Here is a 16,078-nt window from a genome sequence, read left to right on the forward strand (position 1 = left end):
AGATAACACCTTCCAAGCTCCTAATGACATGAAGTAACATCCTCGATGAAAGCAGATTGCACAAAAAGGTGAAACAATGCGGCGTTGTGCAGAAAAAATAAATAATTATGGTCTTAAGGAGTAATTAGCGTTTGATCGAAGGATATGAGAGGGAAGGGGGTGTGATTTGGGGGGGGGGGGGGAGAAGGGGGAGGTTGTCTGCCCGCATTAGTACAGGATTGAAGATGGTGAAGGAGCTGGGGCTCCCACGTCGATCGGAAGAATGGACGCGACAAAAAGCTAGAATTCATCCGAGTTGCTTTAATGAAATCAAACACTCAGGCACACTCAAAACCCGTTTATCGGGCAGCAATATATATACCAATTATCCCGGAGCGTTTGCCCAGGCCCGGCGCCAGGGGGCGTGGCCCAGCGTCCTGGCTGCGGCCTGGCAAGTTGAGGGCGAGCCTGCCCGGGCGTCCTGGACGAGCCCGGCATGGTGATCGCTCCGCGTCCTTGATAGGTGCAAGGCGATTGTGAAAACCCAGCGGCAGCCGCTACACACGTCCCCCCAGAATCGACTTGCACCGGCAGGGTCAATTTGAGGGGGGTCCTGATGACCCGGCCGAAGCGACCCCTGGCGGGTCGTGGGAGGGGGTCCGGTGAGGTGGTGGGCGGTCGAGTGGGGGGCACCGTGGACGGGGGGCGGCCTCGCCGCGGCGGAAGGGCCACCCGTGGTGGGTGGTCGACGTCCATGTGCGCCGGCTTGAGGCGGTCCACCGCAATCCGGTCCGACCTGCCGCCGATGTCGATGACGAACGACTTGTCGTCCCGTCGCAGCACCCGGAAGGGCCCGTCGTACGGCGGCTGGAGTGGCCACCGATGTGCGTCATGACGCACAAAAACATACTCCGCTGTGCGGAGTGCTGGGGGGACGTAGGACTGGGGGTCACCGTGGCGGGATGTTGGCACGGGGGCAAACCGTCGGGCGGCCTCCTGGAGGTCCGAGCGCTGGTGAGCTGCGGACCAGGGACTGGTAGCGTCGGGCACGAATTCGCCCGGGACGCGTAGCGCCTGGCCATAGACAAGCTCGGCGGTGGATGCCTGGAGGTCCTCCTTGGGGGCCGTGCGAAGGCCCAAAAGGACCCACGGCAGCCGGTCGGCCCAACCGCCGTCTTGAAGGCCGGCCATGAGCGCGGCCTTCATGGAGCGGTGGAATCGCTCGCACAACCCGTTTGCTTGGGGGTGGTAGGCCGTAGTACGGTGGAGCTTGACCCCCAGGTTGCGGGTGACCGCGCCCCACAGCTCGGAGGTGAACTGTGGTCCGCGGTCTGACGAGATGTCCGCCGGTGCGCCGAAGCGGGCGACCCAGGTGGCGATGAAAGCCTGCGCCACGTCGGCGGTGGTGGTGGAGACGAGGGGAACGGCCTCCGGCCACCTGGTGGTCCTGTCCACCATGGTGAGCAGGTGTGTGAACCCCCGTGACGGGGGGAGGGGGCCCACCAGATCCACGTTGACGTGGTCGAAACGTCGTTCGGGCACGGTGAAAGGTGCCAGCGGGGCCTGGGTGTGTCGGTGGACCTTGGCCCGTTGGCAGGCCGTGCAGGTGCTGGTCCAATCGCGGACGTCCCGACGAAGGCCGTGCCAGACGAAACGCGCCGACACCAGCTTCTGGGAAGCTTTCCGGCCCGGGTGGGAAAGGCCGTGGAGGGAGGCGAAGATGCGGCGTTGCCAGGTGACGGGCACGATGGGGCGAGGCTGGCCTTGGGAGACGTCGCAGAGCAGGACAGTGTCCGCGCAGGGGATGTCGGCCAGGCGGAGGCCCGTGTCCGCCGCCCGGAGGGCTTGCACCGTGGTGTCGGTGGTTTGGTCCGCCGCCATAAGTGCAAAATCCACGCCCAGGTGGACCGCGTTCGCGCTGGCCCGGGAAAGACAGTCGGCCACGGCGTTGTTTTTGCCGGCGACGTGCCGGATGTCCGTGGTAAACTCCGACACGGCGGAGAGGTGGCGCTGTTGGCGGGCCGACCATGGCTCCGTGACCTTGGCCATGGCGTAAACCAACGGCTTGTGGTCGACGAACGCCGTGAAAGGTCGGCCCTCCAGGAGGTGGCGGAAATGGCGGACGGCCAGGTGTAGACCGAGGAGCTCCCGGTCAAACGTGCTGTATTTGAGCTCGTTCGGCCGGAGCTGCCGGCTGAAAAAAGCGAGTGGCTGCCAAACCCCGTTCACCCATTGCTCATGTACGGCGCCCACCGCGTAGTCGGAGGCATCCGTGGTGAGGGCGATGGGAGCGTTGAGCACCGGGTGAGCGAGCAGTGTTGCGTCGGCGAGGGCCCGCTTTGAGCGTTGAAAGGCCGCATCCATTGCTGCGGACCAGGCGATGTCGTGCTTGGCCGGCTTGCCCCGGAGGGCTTCGTAGAGGGGCCGCATGAGTTGAGCAGCGCGGGGCACGAAGCGGTGATAAAAATTCACCATTCCCAGGAATTCCTGCAGGGCCTTTATGGTGCGGGGACGCGGGAACGTGGTGATGGCCTCGACCTTGGTTGGCAGCGGCACGGCCCCGTTCTTGGTGATGTGGTGGCCCAAAAAATCAACGGCCGTCGTGCCGAAGTGGCATTTGGCCGGGTTGACGATGAGGCCGTGCTCGCTGAGGCGCCCGAACAGTGTTCGGAGGTGGAGGAGGTGCTCGGCCCGGGACGTGCTGGCGACGAGGATGTCGTCCAGGTAAACGAAAAGGAACGGCAGGTCACGCAGCACGCCGTCCATCAAGCGCTGGAACGCCTGAGCCGCGTTCTTGAGACCAAACGGCATCCGCAAGAATTCGAATAAGCCGAACGGCGTGATGACTGCCGTTTTAGGGACGTCGGCCGCCCTGACAGGTACCTGGTGATATCCCCGTATGAGATCAATTTTCGAAAAAATGACCCGTCCCGCCAGACGGGCGGAGAAGTCTTGGATATGCGGGATCGGGTACCTGTCGGGGGTGGTAGCGTCATTGAGACGGCGGTAGTCGCCACACGGGCGCCATCCACCCCCCGGCTTTGGCACGATGTGCAGTGGCGAGGCCCACGCGCTATCGGAGCGCCGCACGATGCCGAGGTGCTCCAACGCGTCGAATTCGGCCTTCGCTACGGCGAGCTTGGCTGGGTCGAGGCGGCGGGCCCTGGCGTAGACCGGCGGGCCCGTGGTTGGTATGTGGTGCTCGATCCCATGCCGTACTGCGACGGCCGAAAACGTCGGCCGCGTGAGGGCCGGGAACTCCGTGAGCAGGCGAGCAAACTCGTTCGCCGCCGGGACGGTGCATGCCAGCTCGGTCGGCGCGGAGCTGCTCAATGTGCATACCAGGGAGCTGAAGGTTTCAGCGTTGATTAAACGACGCCGTTGGACGTCCACCAGCAGTCCGTGTGCGCAGAGGAAGTCGGCGCCTAGCAGAGCCATGGGCACGTTGGCGGTTACAAACGTCCAAGCAAAGCATTGGCCGCCGAAGCAGAGGGTGACGTTGCGCGGGCCGAAGGTGCGGATAGTCGATCCGTTGGCCGCAACCAAGGAGGGGCCGCAAACCGCGGATTGCCTGTCCTGGTCGGAGGCGGGTATGACGCTCAGTTGGGCGCCGGTGTCGCACAGGAAGCGCCGTCCGGACGCTTTATCCGTGATGAACAGTAAGTTGCCCGTGTGGCCGGCGCTCATGGCTGGTAATGAACGCCGGCCCGGCCGTTTCCCGGCCTGCCGAAGGTGCACGGGGGTCGGCATGTCCGGGCCTTCTGTCCGAACCTGGCATGATAGTAACACCACGCTTGGTCAGGTGGAGGCCTCGGTCGTCGTGCTGGAGGTGGTCGGCTCGGTAGAGCGGCCGCCAATTGCGTCGGCAGTTCGGCCGTCGACCGTGCCGGGTGCTCGGGCGCCATGGGTGTTGCGTCGGACGGCGGTGGGTCCCATGTCGCCGCTGCGATGCGCTGTCCTGCGGCGGAGATCTTCTCGGCTTCTCTGGCAAGGGCCCGGGGATCTGTGATCGTCGTGCTTGCCAGGGCGAGGCGTACCCGGTTAGGCAGCTGACGGAGGAACAGCTCCCGGAACAGGAATGCCGGAGAGTGCTCGCCGAGCAGTGAAAGCATGTAGTCCATTCGCTCGGAAGGGCGCGTGTCGCCGAGCTCAGGCAGTTCGAGCAGGCGCCGTGCGCGTTCCGCCGATGGGAGGGCGAAAGCATCGAGGAGCAGCTTCTTAATCGCGCCGTATTTGTCAGCGGCTGGCGGGCTTTCGAGGAGGCTCAGGGCGCGGGCCGCGGTAGCCGACCCGAGCGCAGCTACCACATGGTGGAAGCGGGTGTCGTCGGCCGTGACGCCTCGCAGGGCGAACAGGGACTCCGCCTGCGCGAACCAAACCGCCACGTGAGCCTCCCAGAAGGTAGGCAGTTTAAGGGCGACTGCCGTGTCCATGTCGATAGGTCACCAATGAAGGAGCTGGGGCTCCCACGTCGATCGGAAGAATGGACGCGACAAAAAGCTAGAATTCATCCGAGTTGCTTTAATGAAATCAAACACTCAGGCACACTCAAAACCCGTTTATCGGGCAGCAATATATATACCAATTATCCCGGAGCGTTTGCCCAGGCCCGGCGCCAGGGGGCGTGGCCCAGCGTCCTGGCTGCGGCCTGGCAAGTTGAGGGCGAGCCTGCCCGGGCGTCCTGGACGAGCCCGGCATGGTGATCGCTCCGCGTCCTTGATAGGTGCAAGGCGATTGTGAAAACCCAGCGGCAGCCGCTACAATGGAGTACATTAAAACAGCATGTTCAAACAGGATAGCAATACCACCCGTCGCTTTCAAACAGCACATACCATTTTAAAAGAGACTATAACATGGGCTTCCATTAAGGGATGCAACTCGAACTGAGGCTGCCACACTGTGTACCCATTTAACTTAGACAATGGGCTCACGGTTATATATGCACCTCCTTTACTTTATCACCTTAACATTGTCTTGAATGTGAATTTGTTAAAATAAAAAAAAGCCATTTACACTGCTGTTGACTATCGCCATGGCATACAGACATTGGTTGATAAGGAATGGTTTGCTTGGCTTAGCGGAGGGGGGTGGGTTAGCAAAAAGAATGGGTTTTTTTTATGCTTAATGGCTGTGCGCGCACACACAATCCTGTATGATGCTTGTGAGTGGACCATTGTGACTGAGGCATCGCGGCCTGTTTGATGCTCCGTTGCGGTAATCTATACATACACACACACACACAACATAAGGTACATCAAAACGGCAACCCCAAAGGTTTCCTTGAAACAGGCCTTTGTTCATCGATCAATGTAGTTTCTACTTTTTAAAGGAAGGAAATTAATTAAGTAGACAATAGCGGGAGGGAGCAGGGCCACATTCTTTTAATTTGATTTATTTTGCTTTCCTAACTCTGGAGATTTCCCCCACAGAATATCCAGGTATGTAGGCCTATGGGATCCGATCCTCAAATCGGAATCAAGATTTTGATTTCGGGTATATGCTTTAATTAGTCCATGAGAGGTCATCATGGTTCCAATGCAAGGCATGTTTGAATAGACCGAAATGAAATGGCGACGTAAGAACCCAGTGATGTGACAGAGGGCTGACCAAGATGGCGCACCGCCATTTTGGTAAGGCTTTTTTATGTGACGAGCATCCCCTAAATGATCTTCAAAAACGGTGTTTAAACACACTCAAACACCCAGTTTTCATTCATGCACTCCTTTCGAGTTCGATTAGCATGCATGCAAACTTGGGGGCTGCTAGGTATCATGGTTTTGGAGTTATGGAGACACACACACACAGCCTTTTATTATTATTATAAATACTAGGACGTGCCCGTACGTGGGTGCCCGTTCCTTGTCAAAAAAAAAAAAAAAAAAAAAAATTTCCAAATTTAAATCAAGTTTACCTCCCTGTCTTTGCTAGCCATGACATTCGATGCCATTGACAAACATTCCAAACCGCGAGGGAAAACAACACGGCACGTCGACACAACAACCCGTACGTGGCTGCCAGTAGCTGCCAAAAAAAAAGAAGCTTTCACCGTCCGGCGACTGAATTTTAGGGGAAAAATAAAACGCTCTTCGCTTTCGCGTGATCGTGCGTGGGGGGAAAAAACAAAAAAAACAACGCCCTTCGCTCTGACTGAATTGGGACAATGTTTTTATGTTTTTAATTGATGCGTGCAAACAACAACAACAAAAAAAAACTTTGAAACCACGTGGCAGTAACGACTACAGAACCCCCCCCCCCTCTATTTACATGAAATGGTTTGGTCCATTCGCAAAGCCAAAGCGAACGACCACAGAACCCCCCCCCCCCCTCTATTTACATGAAATGGTTTGGTCCATTCGCAAAGCCAAAGCGAACGGCTTGCGAGTACGGTGACCATACCTTGGGAACCACTTGTCCGATTAATTTCAAACCTTGAAAAGGCACATCCTCGGGTCCCCAGCAATATACCTGGCAAGTTTCAAGTATATCGGACCGGTAGTTGTCGAGAAACAGCGGTCACAGACAAACACACACACACACACACACACAGACAAACACACATACACACAGAGATTACTGGAATTATAGATAGATGTGAAACACCCTGCAACACATGCCTATAGAAAATACTTTTTGGAACGTGGGCTGCATTTTCCAACCAATCATGTAACTTTGTTTATAAAAATTATCTATGGGTATTCGTTGCTATGTTGAAAGTTTGGTGACAATCCCTCAAACGGTTGCAGGAAAAACAAATTTAAAAGTGAATAACGGTGAAAAAGTGAGGGCCGTACATGGCCACATTCACACCAAGCCTGGATATATCCTGGTTTAAGTGACATCGACAGGGTAGTTCGGATGCAGGATAGGAAAATGGTTCCCTATCTCATGAATGTAGAAAAATGCAGATCCCAGACCACAGTGAAATTCTCATCGGTCGCTTCGGAATTCCAACAAACCATCTCGTGAGAAATTCCATTTCGTTGCAGTCACTTCTGGATCGACCGGCTGCTTCAAACCAACTTAGAACAGTTTCAGGTTCATTTCAAAAGAACAAGTCTGAGCCATCGCGCCAAGATCTGAAGATCTTTAATTCTGAAATCTGAAAAGAAGGCCAATCCTTGAGGCAAATTGCAAAAAAATTACAAGCGTCAGTAAATTCAGTTGCTTGTGCCATTAAACGACACAACAAAACTGGTAAAAAGTGGATAGAAAACGTTCTGGTTGACCAAGAATCACAACAGAATCGCAGCACAAGTAATCAGTCACCAGTCTGCGCAACAGATGTCTTGCAGCACAGGAAATTAGAGCCCAGCTAACCAGCTCAAGCATTGCAACTATTTCGAGGACTTATTTTCTAAGTTACAATTGCCTGTCTTTTTCTGGCATGAGCTGAGCTTTGGCACCCATGTTCATGCAATCTGAAACACAAAAACACTCATTAGATTGTTTGGCTGGCCTTTCTGTAAACATTTTTTGCAACGCCTGGCAATAACAGACATTGCATGTGATGAAGAAACTAAGCACAAATTTTCATTCCACACAGGGCAGAGTATTTGTACACAGTTTTTGCTCCTGAGATGAAACGTTAATAACATTAACATCGCGTTTCGGTTTAGATTTAGTATTGCACTTTTCGACCTATTTTCAAAAATTGCTTTAAACCTACGTTTCACACAAGAAAGATGCATTAAAGCACAATATATCGCTACGGTTTTGAGATGTGTACAGTGAGCTCAATAAAGGTTAAAGGTTGTCCCCCATAGATAGTCACACAAGCAACATGTAGCCTCGTTTGTAGTATAGTTATGTCTTAGTATGTGTGAGAGTAGGCCCCTTCCAGTGTTAATCCTGCGTTGTGTAAAGACAGGAGAATAGGTCCTACTTCGGCAAGCCATTCCACCTCAGTGGGCGCAATCCAGTTTGTTAAGCATTGGTTGTTCATTAGTCAAGCTAACACGAGGTAGGCCTAAAAAGGTGGGGGCGGCGTTGAGGTCGGGAGCGGCAGAGGCGATGATGGTAAGCATGAGCCGCCAATCAGGGCTCAGAGGTGGTGGCGTCAGAGGGCATGGTGAGAAGAGTCTGGCGAGTTCCAGAAGGCTCGCGGGGCGGGGCTATATAACCCGATGCGCAAAGCCCTCAACAGGACTTGAACAGGACTTGCAAAGGGAAGGACTGCAGCGTTGTGAAGGACTTGCCGGGGGAAGAGCACTTGCAGAGGAGAGGGAGAAGACTTGCATCACTCGCACTGTACGAACTTGACTATCGCTAGAGATACGCGGGCGCAGCCAGGGCGTTTATAACAAACTTGCGCGTTCCAGCGTTCCAGCCAAGCGAGTGAACGAAGCTGCGTAACCGCCCTTCGCCATAAAAGCCGTCCCGCCTTTGCCATAAAAGCCTCCCTGCCGTTCACCCCGATATATCACCTTCGCTCAAGAGACGCGCTGCGTGGCCCTGTCTTCGTCGATCACCATCTTCGCGGACGTGCCGGAGACCATGGAGAGCTGAACGAGAACCACCCTTGGACGCGCTGGGGAACACCTGACCATCTGCAATACCCCGTGTGAGTGTGTCAGACGGGTCCGTTGTCTTTGGGAATTAAGAATAAGACTGTATAAGGATTTCCCTGTGTCTCTTCGTCCTGAACTGTATATACGTGTGATGATCATTAAACCTACAGTCACGTGAAAAAGTAAGTACACCCCATGTAAAGTTTTGACTTTTTCAACATATTTCAACATACAGCTATTTGATCTTCATTTCAACAATATTGATAGATAACGGTGATATAATATAACAAATATCATGAAACATTTACATTTTGTAGTCCATTGTATAATTTAAATAAACATAAATGCAAATTTCACATGTGGAAAAAGTAAGTACACCCTTGGCTCTAATAGGTGGTATTTCCCCCTTTGGCAGAAACAACCTCAAGTAGGCGTTTCTTATAACTGTCTACCAGTCTCTGACATCCACTGGGAGAAATTTTTGCCCACTCCTCCATGCAGAATTCTTTCAGCTGTGTGCTGTTTGAGGGGTTTCTTGCATGCACAGCTCGTTTCAAATCCCCCCACAACATCTCGACGGGATTTAGATCCGGGCTTTGACTTGTCCATTCCAGAACCCTCCATTTCTTTCTTTTCAGCCATTCCTTGGTGGATTTACTCGTATGTTTAGGGTCATTGTCATGTTGCAAGGTCCACCTTCGGTTGAGCTTCAACTTTTCGACAGATGGCCTCACATTATCCTCAAGCACCTCTAGTACAATGAAGAATTCATAGTGGATTCTATGATGGTGAGCTGCCCTGGCCCTGATGCAGCAAAGCTGCCCCAAACCATAATATTTCCACCACCATGCTTTGCAGTTGGTATCAGGTTCTTGTGGTCAAATGCTGTCTTTGGTTTTCACCAAACATGTCTTCGGGTACTGTGGCCAAATAGCTCGACCTTTGACTCATCTGTCCAGAGCACATTGTTCCAGAAGTGCTGGTCTTTGCCTGGGTGTTCATTGGCAAACTTTAGTCTTGCCCTGATGTTATTTCTGGACAGCAAAGGTTTCCTCCTGGCACACCTCCCATGTAGAACAAATTTGTGCAGCCTTTTTCTAATGGCAGACTCGTGCACTTTGACATCAACAGTGGCAAGAGCTACCTGAAGGTCCTGTGATGACATTCAGGGGTTCTTAGAGACTTCTTTCAACATCTTGCGGTCTGCTCTCGGGTTGAACTTGCTGGGGCGGCCTGGCCTGAACAAGTTGGCAGTTGTTTGAAATCTTCTCCACTTGTAGATGATCTTCCGGACAGTCGAATGATTGATTTCAAATTGTTTGGAGATCTTTTTAAATCCCTTCCCAAACTTGTAGGCATCTATAACCTTCTTTCTGAAGGCCTCAGAGAGCTCTTTTGATCTGGGCATGGTGACGCCGCACACTTCAACAACAAAGAGCAAACCAAACTAAATGCTTGAGGTTTAAATAAGACAGGTTCCTCCACGATCCTCTCTAACGATGTTCTAATCATTTTCACCTGAGCTGGTGCACCTGATTCTAATTTTAGGTATTTTAAGTAGTGCTAAATGTGGGGGTGTACTTGCTTTTTCCACATGTGAAATTTGCATTTATGTTTATTTAAATTATACAATGGACTACAAAATATAAATGTTTCATGATATTTGTTTTATATTATATCACCTTTATCTATCAATATTGTTGAAATGAAGATCAAATAGCTGTATGTTGAAATATGTTGAAAAAGTCAAAACTTTACATGGGGTGTACTTACTTTTTCACATGACTGTATTTGTTCTTCCTTTCTTCTGAATTCGATCGTTCCCGTGATTTCTCCATTGACTAAGCGTGGCACGAATAAGATCGCTCCAATCGGGTTCCACTATCTATAACTGCGCGGATCACGTGTACGCAAAGCGCTCGGCGTATTCCAACCTCACGTGGTTCGTGCGAGGCTTGTTTCCTCGCTTCCAGGGCAGCGCGAGTACTTAGGTACGAGCGAGAATTTGGTCCTGAAACCGTATTTTGCGCTGTCCGGAAGGGACGTAATAGGTCTCGGTTCGCGCCAGGTCAGTAAAGACAAGGGGATTAATCCCCCCTTGATAAGGGGAAAAGGCCGGCGAGAGAACTGCAACAATATTATCAGTTGATAATAAAGTGGTTAAATCTTTGGGAAGAATTTTGTTTACATCTTATGTTCATTTTGCACATTAAACACATGTTGGGTGTACCTAAACTTTTCACTGGCTGTGTGTGTGTGTGTGTGTGTGTGTGTGTGTGTGTGTGTGTGTGTGTGTGTGTGTGTGTGTGTGTGTGTGTGTGTGTGTGTGTGTGTATATTGTTGCGGTTTTGTGAATAAAGAATGACCCCCCCTCATAGGTAGTTGCACCACAACATGTAGCCTCGCTTTAGTTCAGTTATTTCTTGGTAAATGTAAGCGTAGTCTCCTTTCCTGTGTTAGTTTGCGTTGAGCAGGCCAGTGAGTTAGGTGTTTTTTGGGCTGGAATGTCACGTGCTAGGCCTGGAACAAGTCTGGCAAGGCCGAAGGGAGGAGCTGCAGGGGGGAGTGGCCGATAAGCAGCGAGCCGCCAATCGGAGCTCAAGGGGAGTGGCTCACAACGGCAGCGAGAGGGGCTTGGAACATTCGGGTAAGGTTGGGGAGGGGCCATATAAGACCCTGCAGAGAGAGAGAGAGAGAGAGAGAGAGAGAGACAGGAGAACGAGAACGAGAGAACGAACACGAGAACGCGTGAGAGTCGGTCAGTCACCCAAGGTTCGTGGTTCGTTCATGGTGATTGAGCAGTGAGAAAGAGGCATTGTCGCAGCACGAGTAAAGTGCCTTGCTCGTTATAGTCACTGTACACGAACTCTCCCCGTGCCCTGCACTCTGCTGCTGCCTGTATTAATCGCGCTGTGTGAAGACGATCCATTCCGGGCCACAGACACACGATCTCCTTGCCTGCGCTCCCAGCACATGTGCCGTGAACAACCGAGGGCCACGCCAGGCGAGCTGTCCGGAGTGAACGGCGCCAGGACGCGTTTGAAGTGCGAACGTGTCCTTCCTCCTTTTCCCTGCATGAGTGAGTGGGCCCGTGTCTGGGGGATAAGTTACGACCGATTAAGCCTGCTCTGTGTCCCTTCCCTTTATCCGGATCATTGCACATTGTAAATAAACCTGTGTTCTTTATTCTACCTGACCGTTCCCGTCCTTTCCATTTATTGGCCGAGCATCGCACGAATAGAACCGCTCGAATCAGGTTCAATAAAAGTAACGGCACAAGTCACGTGATACGCAAACCGCTCGGCGTATTCGATTAGCGTGGCTTGTGCAAGGTCCAGTCCCCGTTTTCGTGGCAGTGTGGGTACCAAAGGTACGTGTGGAGTCGACCCGATACCCTTTCCCGCGCTCGCTACGGGAGTGGTGACTCGGCCTCGTGGACTCGAAGACCTGAGGGGGAAAAAGTGGTTTAACCCCCCCCCCTCCCCTCTGTACGCCGACGGGCTTCAAGAGATCTGGAACAATATATATATATATATATATATATATATATATATATATATATATATCGATATATTTCGATATATATATATATTGTTGTGCTTTTGGAAAATGTACCTGAGGGAGCGCATTTACGTACAGTTAGGAATCCCCAAGAAAAATGCGGTTAGAATAGTCAATGTATTCCCGGTGTGATTTTTGGCAATTTGCCGCTGTATCTCTTTCTTTCAAGCCACCATTGGTCCAATTCATCAACCCCATGGTCTTTCCTTAAAACCCCACGATTGGTTTATTGTCCTTCGATCCACTCATTCATCGTGAACGATTCCAGTGATCATAAAAGCCTTGGTTTTCACGGCATCAAGCTGAGCAAGATGTGAGGCACGGAAGCTAGCCTGGAGGGAACAGCATTACTCCATAAAGCTGCAGATGAAAGCTTTATAGGTGGATAGGAGCTCAGGTGTGCCAAGGAAGGTCTTTGCATGATGATGCCCAGATGGCTAATCAACTAACTCCACCAGCTGATGTCAGCAAACGGGATGCTGAGTTTGTCGATGGGCTGGGTTTAACATCCATCCGAGGGACCCAGTTTCACGCCCATCTGAGGGACGGCACATTTTTCTAATCCAACAGTTTATCGTCGGGTCTGGAATCGAACCCAGACCAGTTAGATCAGAAGCATCGTGCTTCCTCTGCACCATCCTGTAGACATTTCAACAAAGGATGAGAGTATGCATTTGAATAAAAATTTTTTTGACAGCACTCTTCCTTTATTATGAAAAAAAAATCCATTCAAGCCTGACCGTAAATTGTTTTCCTTAAACTGTGCAGCAACGTTACAAAAACAAGCCCTCTCGTTTGCTGCTTACAAAACCATATTCAACAACAGTCTAGAGCAAATGTTGATGCCACACGAGCTTGTCTTTAAGGTTTTGTGGAGAATAGAGCTTTATTTACCCACAAACACCTTGTCTGACCTCAAACAAAAATTAAGCATGGCTATCCTTATACCTGGGATAAACGCAGGAAGGAAAGAGGAAAACGAATGGGAAGGCCACGAACTCCCCCTCCACCATTACCTTTATAACTCTTCCCTTCCTCTCCCCTACACCCAATTCTATTGAAGCAAGGAATGAGGAATGGACAATAGCAGGAAGGACTGTGTAGTCACACAAGGTGCATCGAAGACAAAATAATAATAAAAATATCCTTCATCAAGCTTCCCATTGGCGAGTGGACCAAAATGGCTCTTCTGTTCATTCCCACAACAACCCACGCAAATATTTTGCACAAAAGCGGCATTTTGAAGGAGCAGGATGTCAAAATGACAATCATAGCAGGTTACACAGTCCTGAGTTGGAAAGCTCAAAACGTAAGCCGTTGGAGCATCAATGCTGGAAAAGCAATCCAACCTGGGCAAGGTGATCCTCACGGAAAATAAGAATAAAAAATAAACCACTCCGGTGCCTTCTTGGCCAAAGTTCCTTTTGCTAACCCATTGTGTCAGAATTCCAGCGATTAGGTGAACACAGCCTCCACGGCACAGGCAGTGAACTCCATCCAATGTTTGTTACAGTACAAATTTCAATATAGTCTACAAATATGGTTAACCCTGAATACCACTAACCCTTAACACCTACCTCAAAGACCCACCACCAGGTATGCCGTTTGACTTTATCTTTTGCTTGTAAAGGAAAAACAAAACAAATAAAGAAACCAAACCTTACAAAGCATCCTCATCATTGGTCCACAGTGACAAATTGATCTTGCAGTGCCGACCGCGACGGGCCGTGCAATCGAGACACGACAACCGTGCGAGCGCACAGCGACTCATCTTGACTGTGTCGTGTCTTGCGCTTAGTGTTTGTGCAAGAAAATTGCAACAGCTTCAGTCTTGACCATGAAGACTTCATTCAAGAACAATCCTCGCCTAGTCTTGACAAACGTGAAAAAAAATAAAATTCAAAATCCTCCAAAGGGAGGAAATAGCCCCTCTTCTCTCCTGCCCCACCCCATTCCCCACACCTCCACCAAACAAGAACCAAGCTCTTACAAACACGCAAACAAAGGCTCATGGGTGCACGCACACAGGTAGCACCTGCAAGGGTGTGCCCACACAGTATGCACCTGCACGTGTGTGTGTGCACAGGATGCACCTGCAAGTGTGTGCGTGCACAGGATGCACCTGCAAGTGTGTGCCCACACAGGTAGCACCTGCAAGGGTGTGCATGCACAGGATGCACCTGCAAGGGTGTGTGCACACAGGATGCACCTGCAAGTGTGTGCCCACACAGTATGCACCTGCAAGTGTGCACGCACATGTCCCAGCATTCACACACACAGAAGAAAACTTGCACTTGTAAACGTGTAATCACCCTGCTCCATGTCGTAGCCACAAAGACCCTGGCTGATTTTAAGTGACAGAGACCCCAAAGAAGAACGGCTCATTTCCATGAGGCCGTGGGTTGGGTCATGGAACGGCTCACCCCTGCTGGTTTCCCCCCTTGAGCACTTCCGACTCCGCTTCCGAGTCGCGCGTGAGTGCTGGGGCCTACTGACGGTCTCACGGACCCACTCCCCGTCGGCCTGTTTTGCACCAGTCCTGGTCGTCCTTGGATAGACCCAGGCCTGAAGTGGCCCATCCCTGGCCGAGCTTGGATCGCAGGCCGGGCTAGCTGCGATGGCATCCGGCCGGCGACAGTGACGGGGCTGTGATGTAATGGACGACGATTGTGCTGTTGCACGGCATTGCGATGGGCGACTGGGGCTCGGGACGCGACGTGGGCACGACCAGAACTCTGTGGACCGGTGCGTGAAGGCAACATGTCCAAAAGGTATTCTCGCTGCCGTTCAGCTGCAGATTTCTGACTTGTTAGACCTGGTCCAACGTACGATAGGCCGACTCCTCCTGCGGGTAGGGAACAACGACGTGTGAGGCAAGAAAATAAATTAGATTTACCAAAGCCATTTCAATCTTCACGATTCTTCGTTGCCCATTGAGATGTTCCCTAACCCTGCCGTGATCATCCTCTGGCCACTGCAATCTAAAAACTATGCAATTCAGATTGCACTAATGTATTGGGGACATTTACATTCGCAAATGTTCCATTGGCTCCATCACTGCATTGCCATTAGGATTCGATAGGCTGTGCCTTACTCTCAACCTGCAGAGATTATCAGATCCAAAGCAATACAAAGAAATACACAGGAATACCACACCAATATATCTGGTCCAATCCCTAAATTGTGGGTGGAGTGTGAAAGTGTAGCGTTTCCCTGTCCACTGACACCACTTCTCAACATCCCGAATTGAATCCAGTCCATAATTCTCATACATGTAGTGAACACAAGTACCTCTTACCGGCCTGCTACTTGATGCCACTTGGTTACCCATGCCACTCACTTTAGCGAAACAACTTCACACAGCACAACACTGAATCCAATATGCAGGTTCCGGTAAAGGTACTAGGCAACTCTTGTATCCCATGGATTCAATGCAACTTACAAACTCACCAATAATTAAAGTTTGAAAATGCATTTCATACATTTAAAAAAGCGTAAGAAAAAACATACAACTTCAAATAAGCGGAACATTTGCCAATTTATTAATCACCTGCTGCAAAATGTATTTAACAGTTGCGCATTAATTACATTTTTGTGGTGAGGGAAAACGGCAAGATTTTTTTTGAAGCTAAAATTATTCATACAAATGTAAGGACTTTTATTCTTTCCCTCTTTTTTTTTTGGCTACAACGTCGAGGCTCATGGAAGAGCAAGAACAGAAATGATCAGGACGCAGCAGAACAAAAGGAACAGCTGAGCAGAAAGAGAAGGGAGAAATGCCAACAGCAGGGACGAGGGGGGAAATAAACGGAGATGGACAATGAGGGATGCGGGTATGGACAAGAGGTCGGGAAGAATACAGGGGGTGGACAAGATCAATACAAAAGCAAAATTTTGGAGGGTGGGGTGGAGTGGTTTAACGAGAGTGGAAATGATCATGGGTTGGAATGGGTGATGATCTATGATGGTGGTGAACAGTTGTCTTGCAGACCTAAAGGTACGAATGTCATTGAAGAGACAGAGAGGGGTGG

At 51.1% G+C, this 16,078-nt stretch overlaps 1 protein-coding gene across 24 annotated transcripts in view; it reads right to left on the reverse strand.

Moving 5' to 3' along the window:
- Positions 1-12,726: 12,726 nt before the first annotated feature.
- Positions 12,727-16,078, reverse strand: part of LOC137414817 (transcriptional repressor p66-alpha-like) — a 51,796-nt gene continuing 48,444 nt past the window's right edge. For all 24 annotated transcript variants that reach the window (XM_068100330.2, XM_078772010.1, XM_068100331.2 and 21 more), the window contains one exon: positions 12,727-14,892. In XM_068100330.2, coding sequence (XP_067956431.2) covers positions 14,429-14,892 — 464 coding nt within the window. In that variant the 3' untranslated portion in view covers positions 12,727-14,428. The remainder of the gene's footprint in view (positions 14,893-16,078) is intronic.

Source organism: Myxine glutinosa, chromosome 2 (genome assembly GCF_964187855.1).
Source record: "Myxine glutinosa chromosome 2, kmMyxGlut1.1, whole genome shotgun sequence".
In the NCBI taxonomy this organism is placed as follows: domain Eukaryota; kingdom Metazoa; phylum Chordata; class Myxini; order Myxiniformes; family Myxinidae; genus Myxine; species Myxine glutinosa.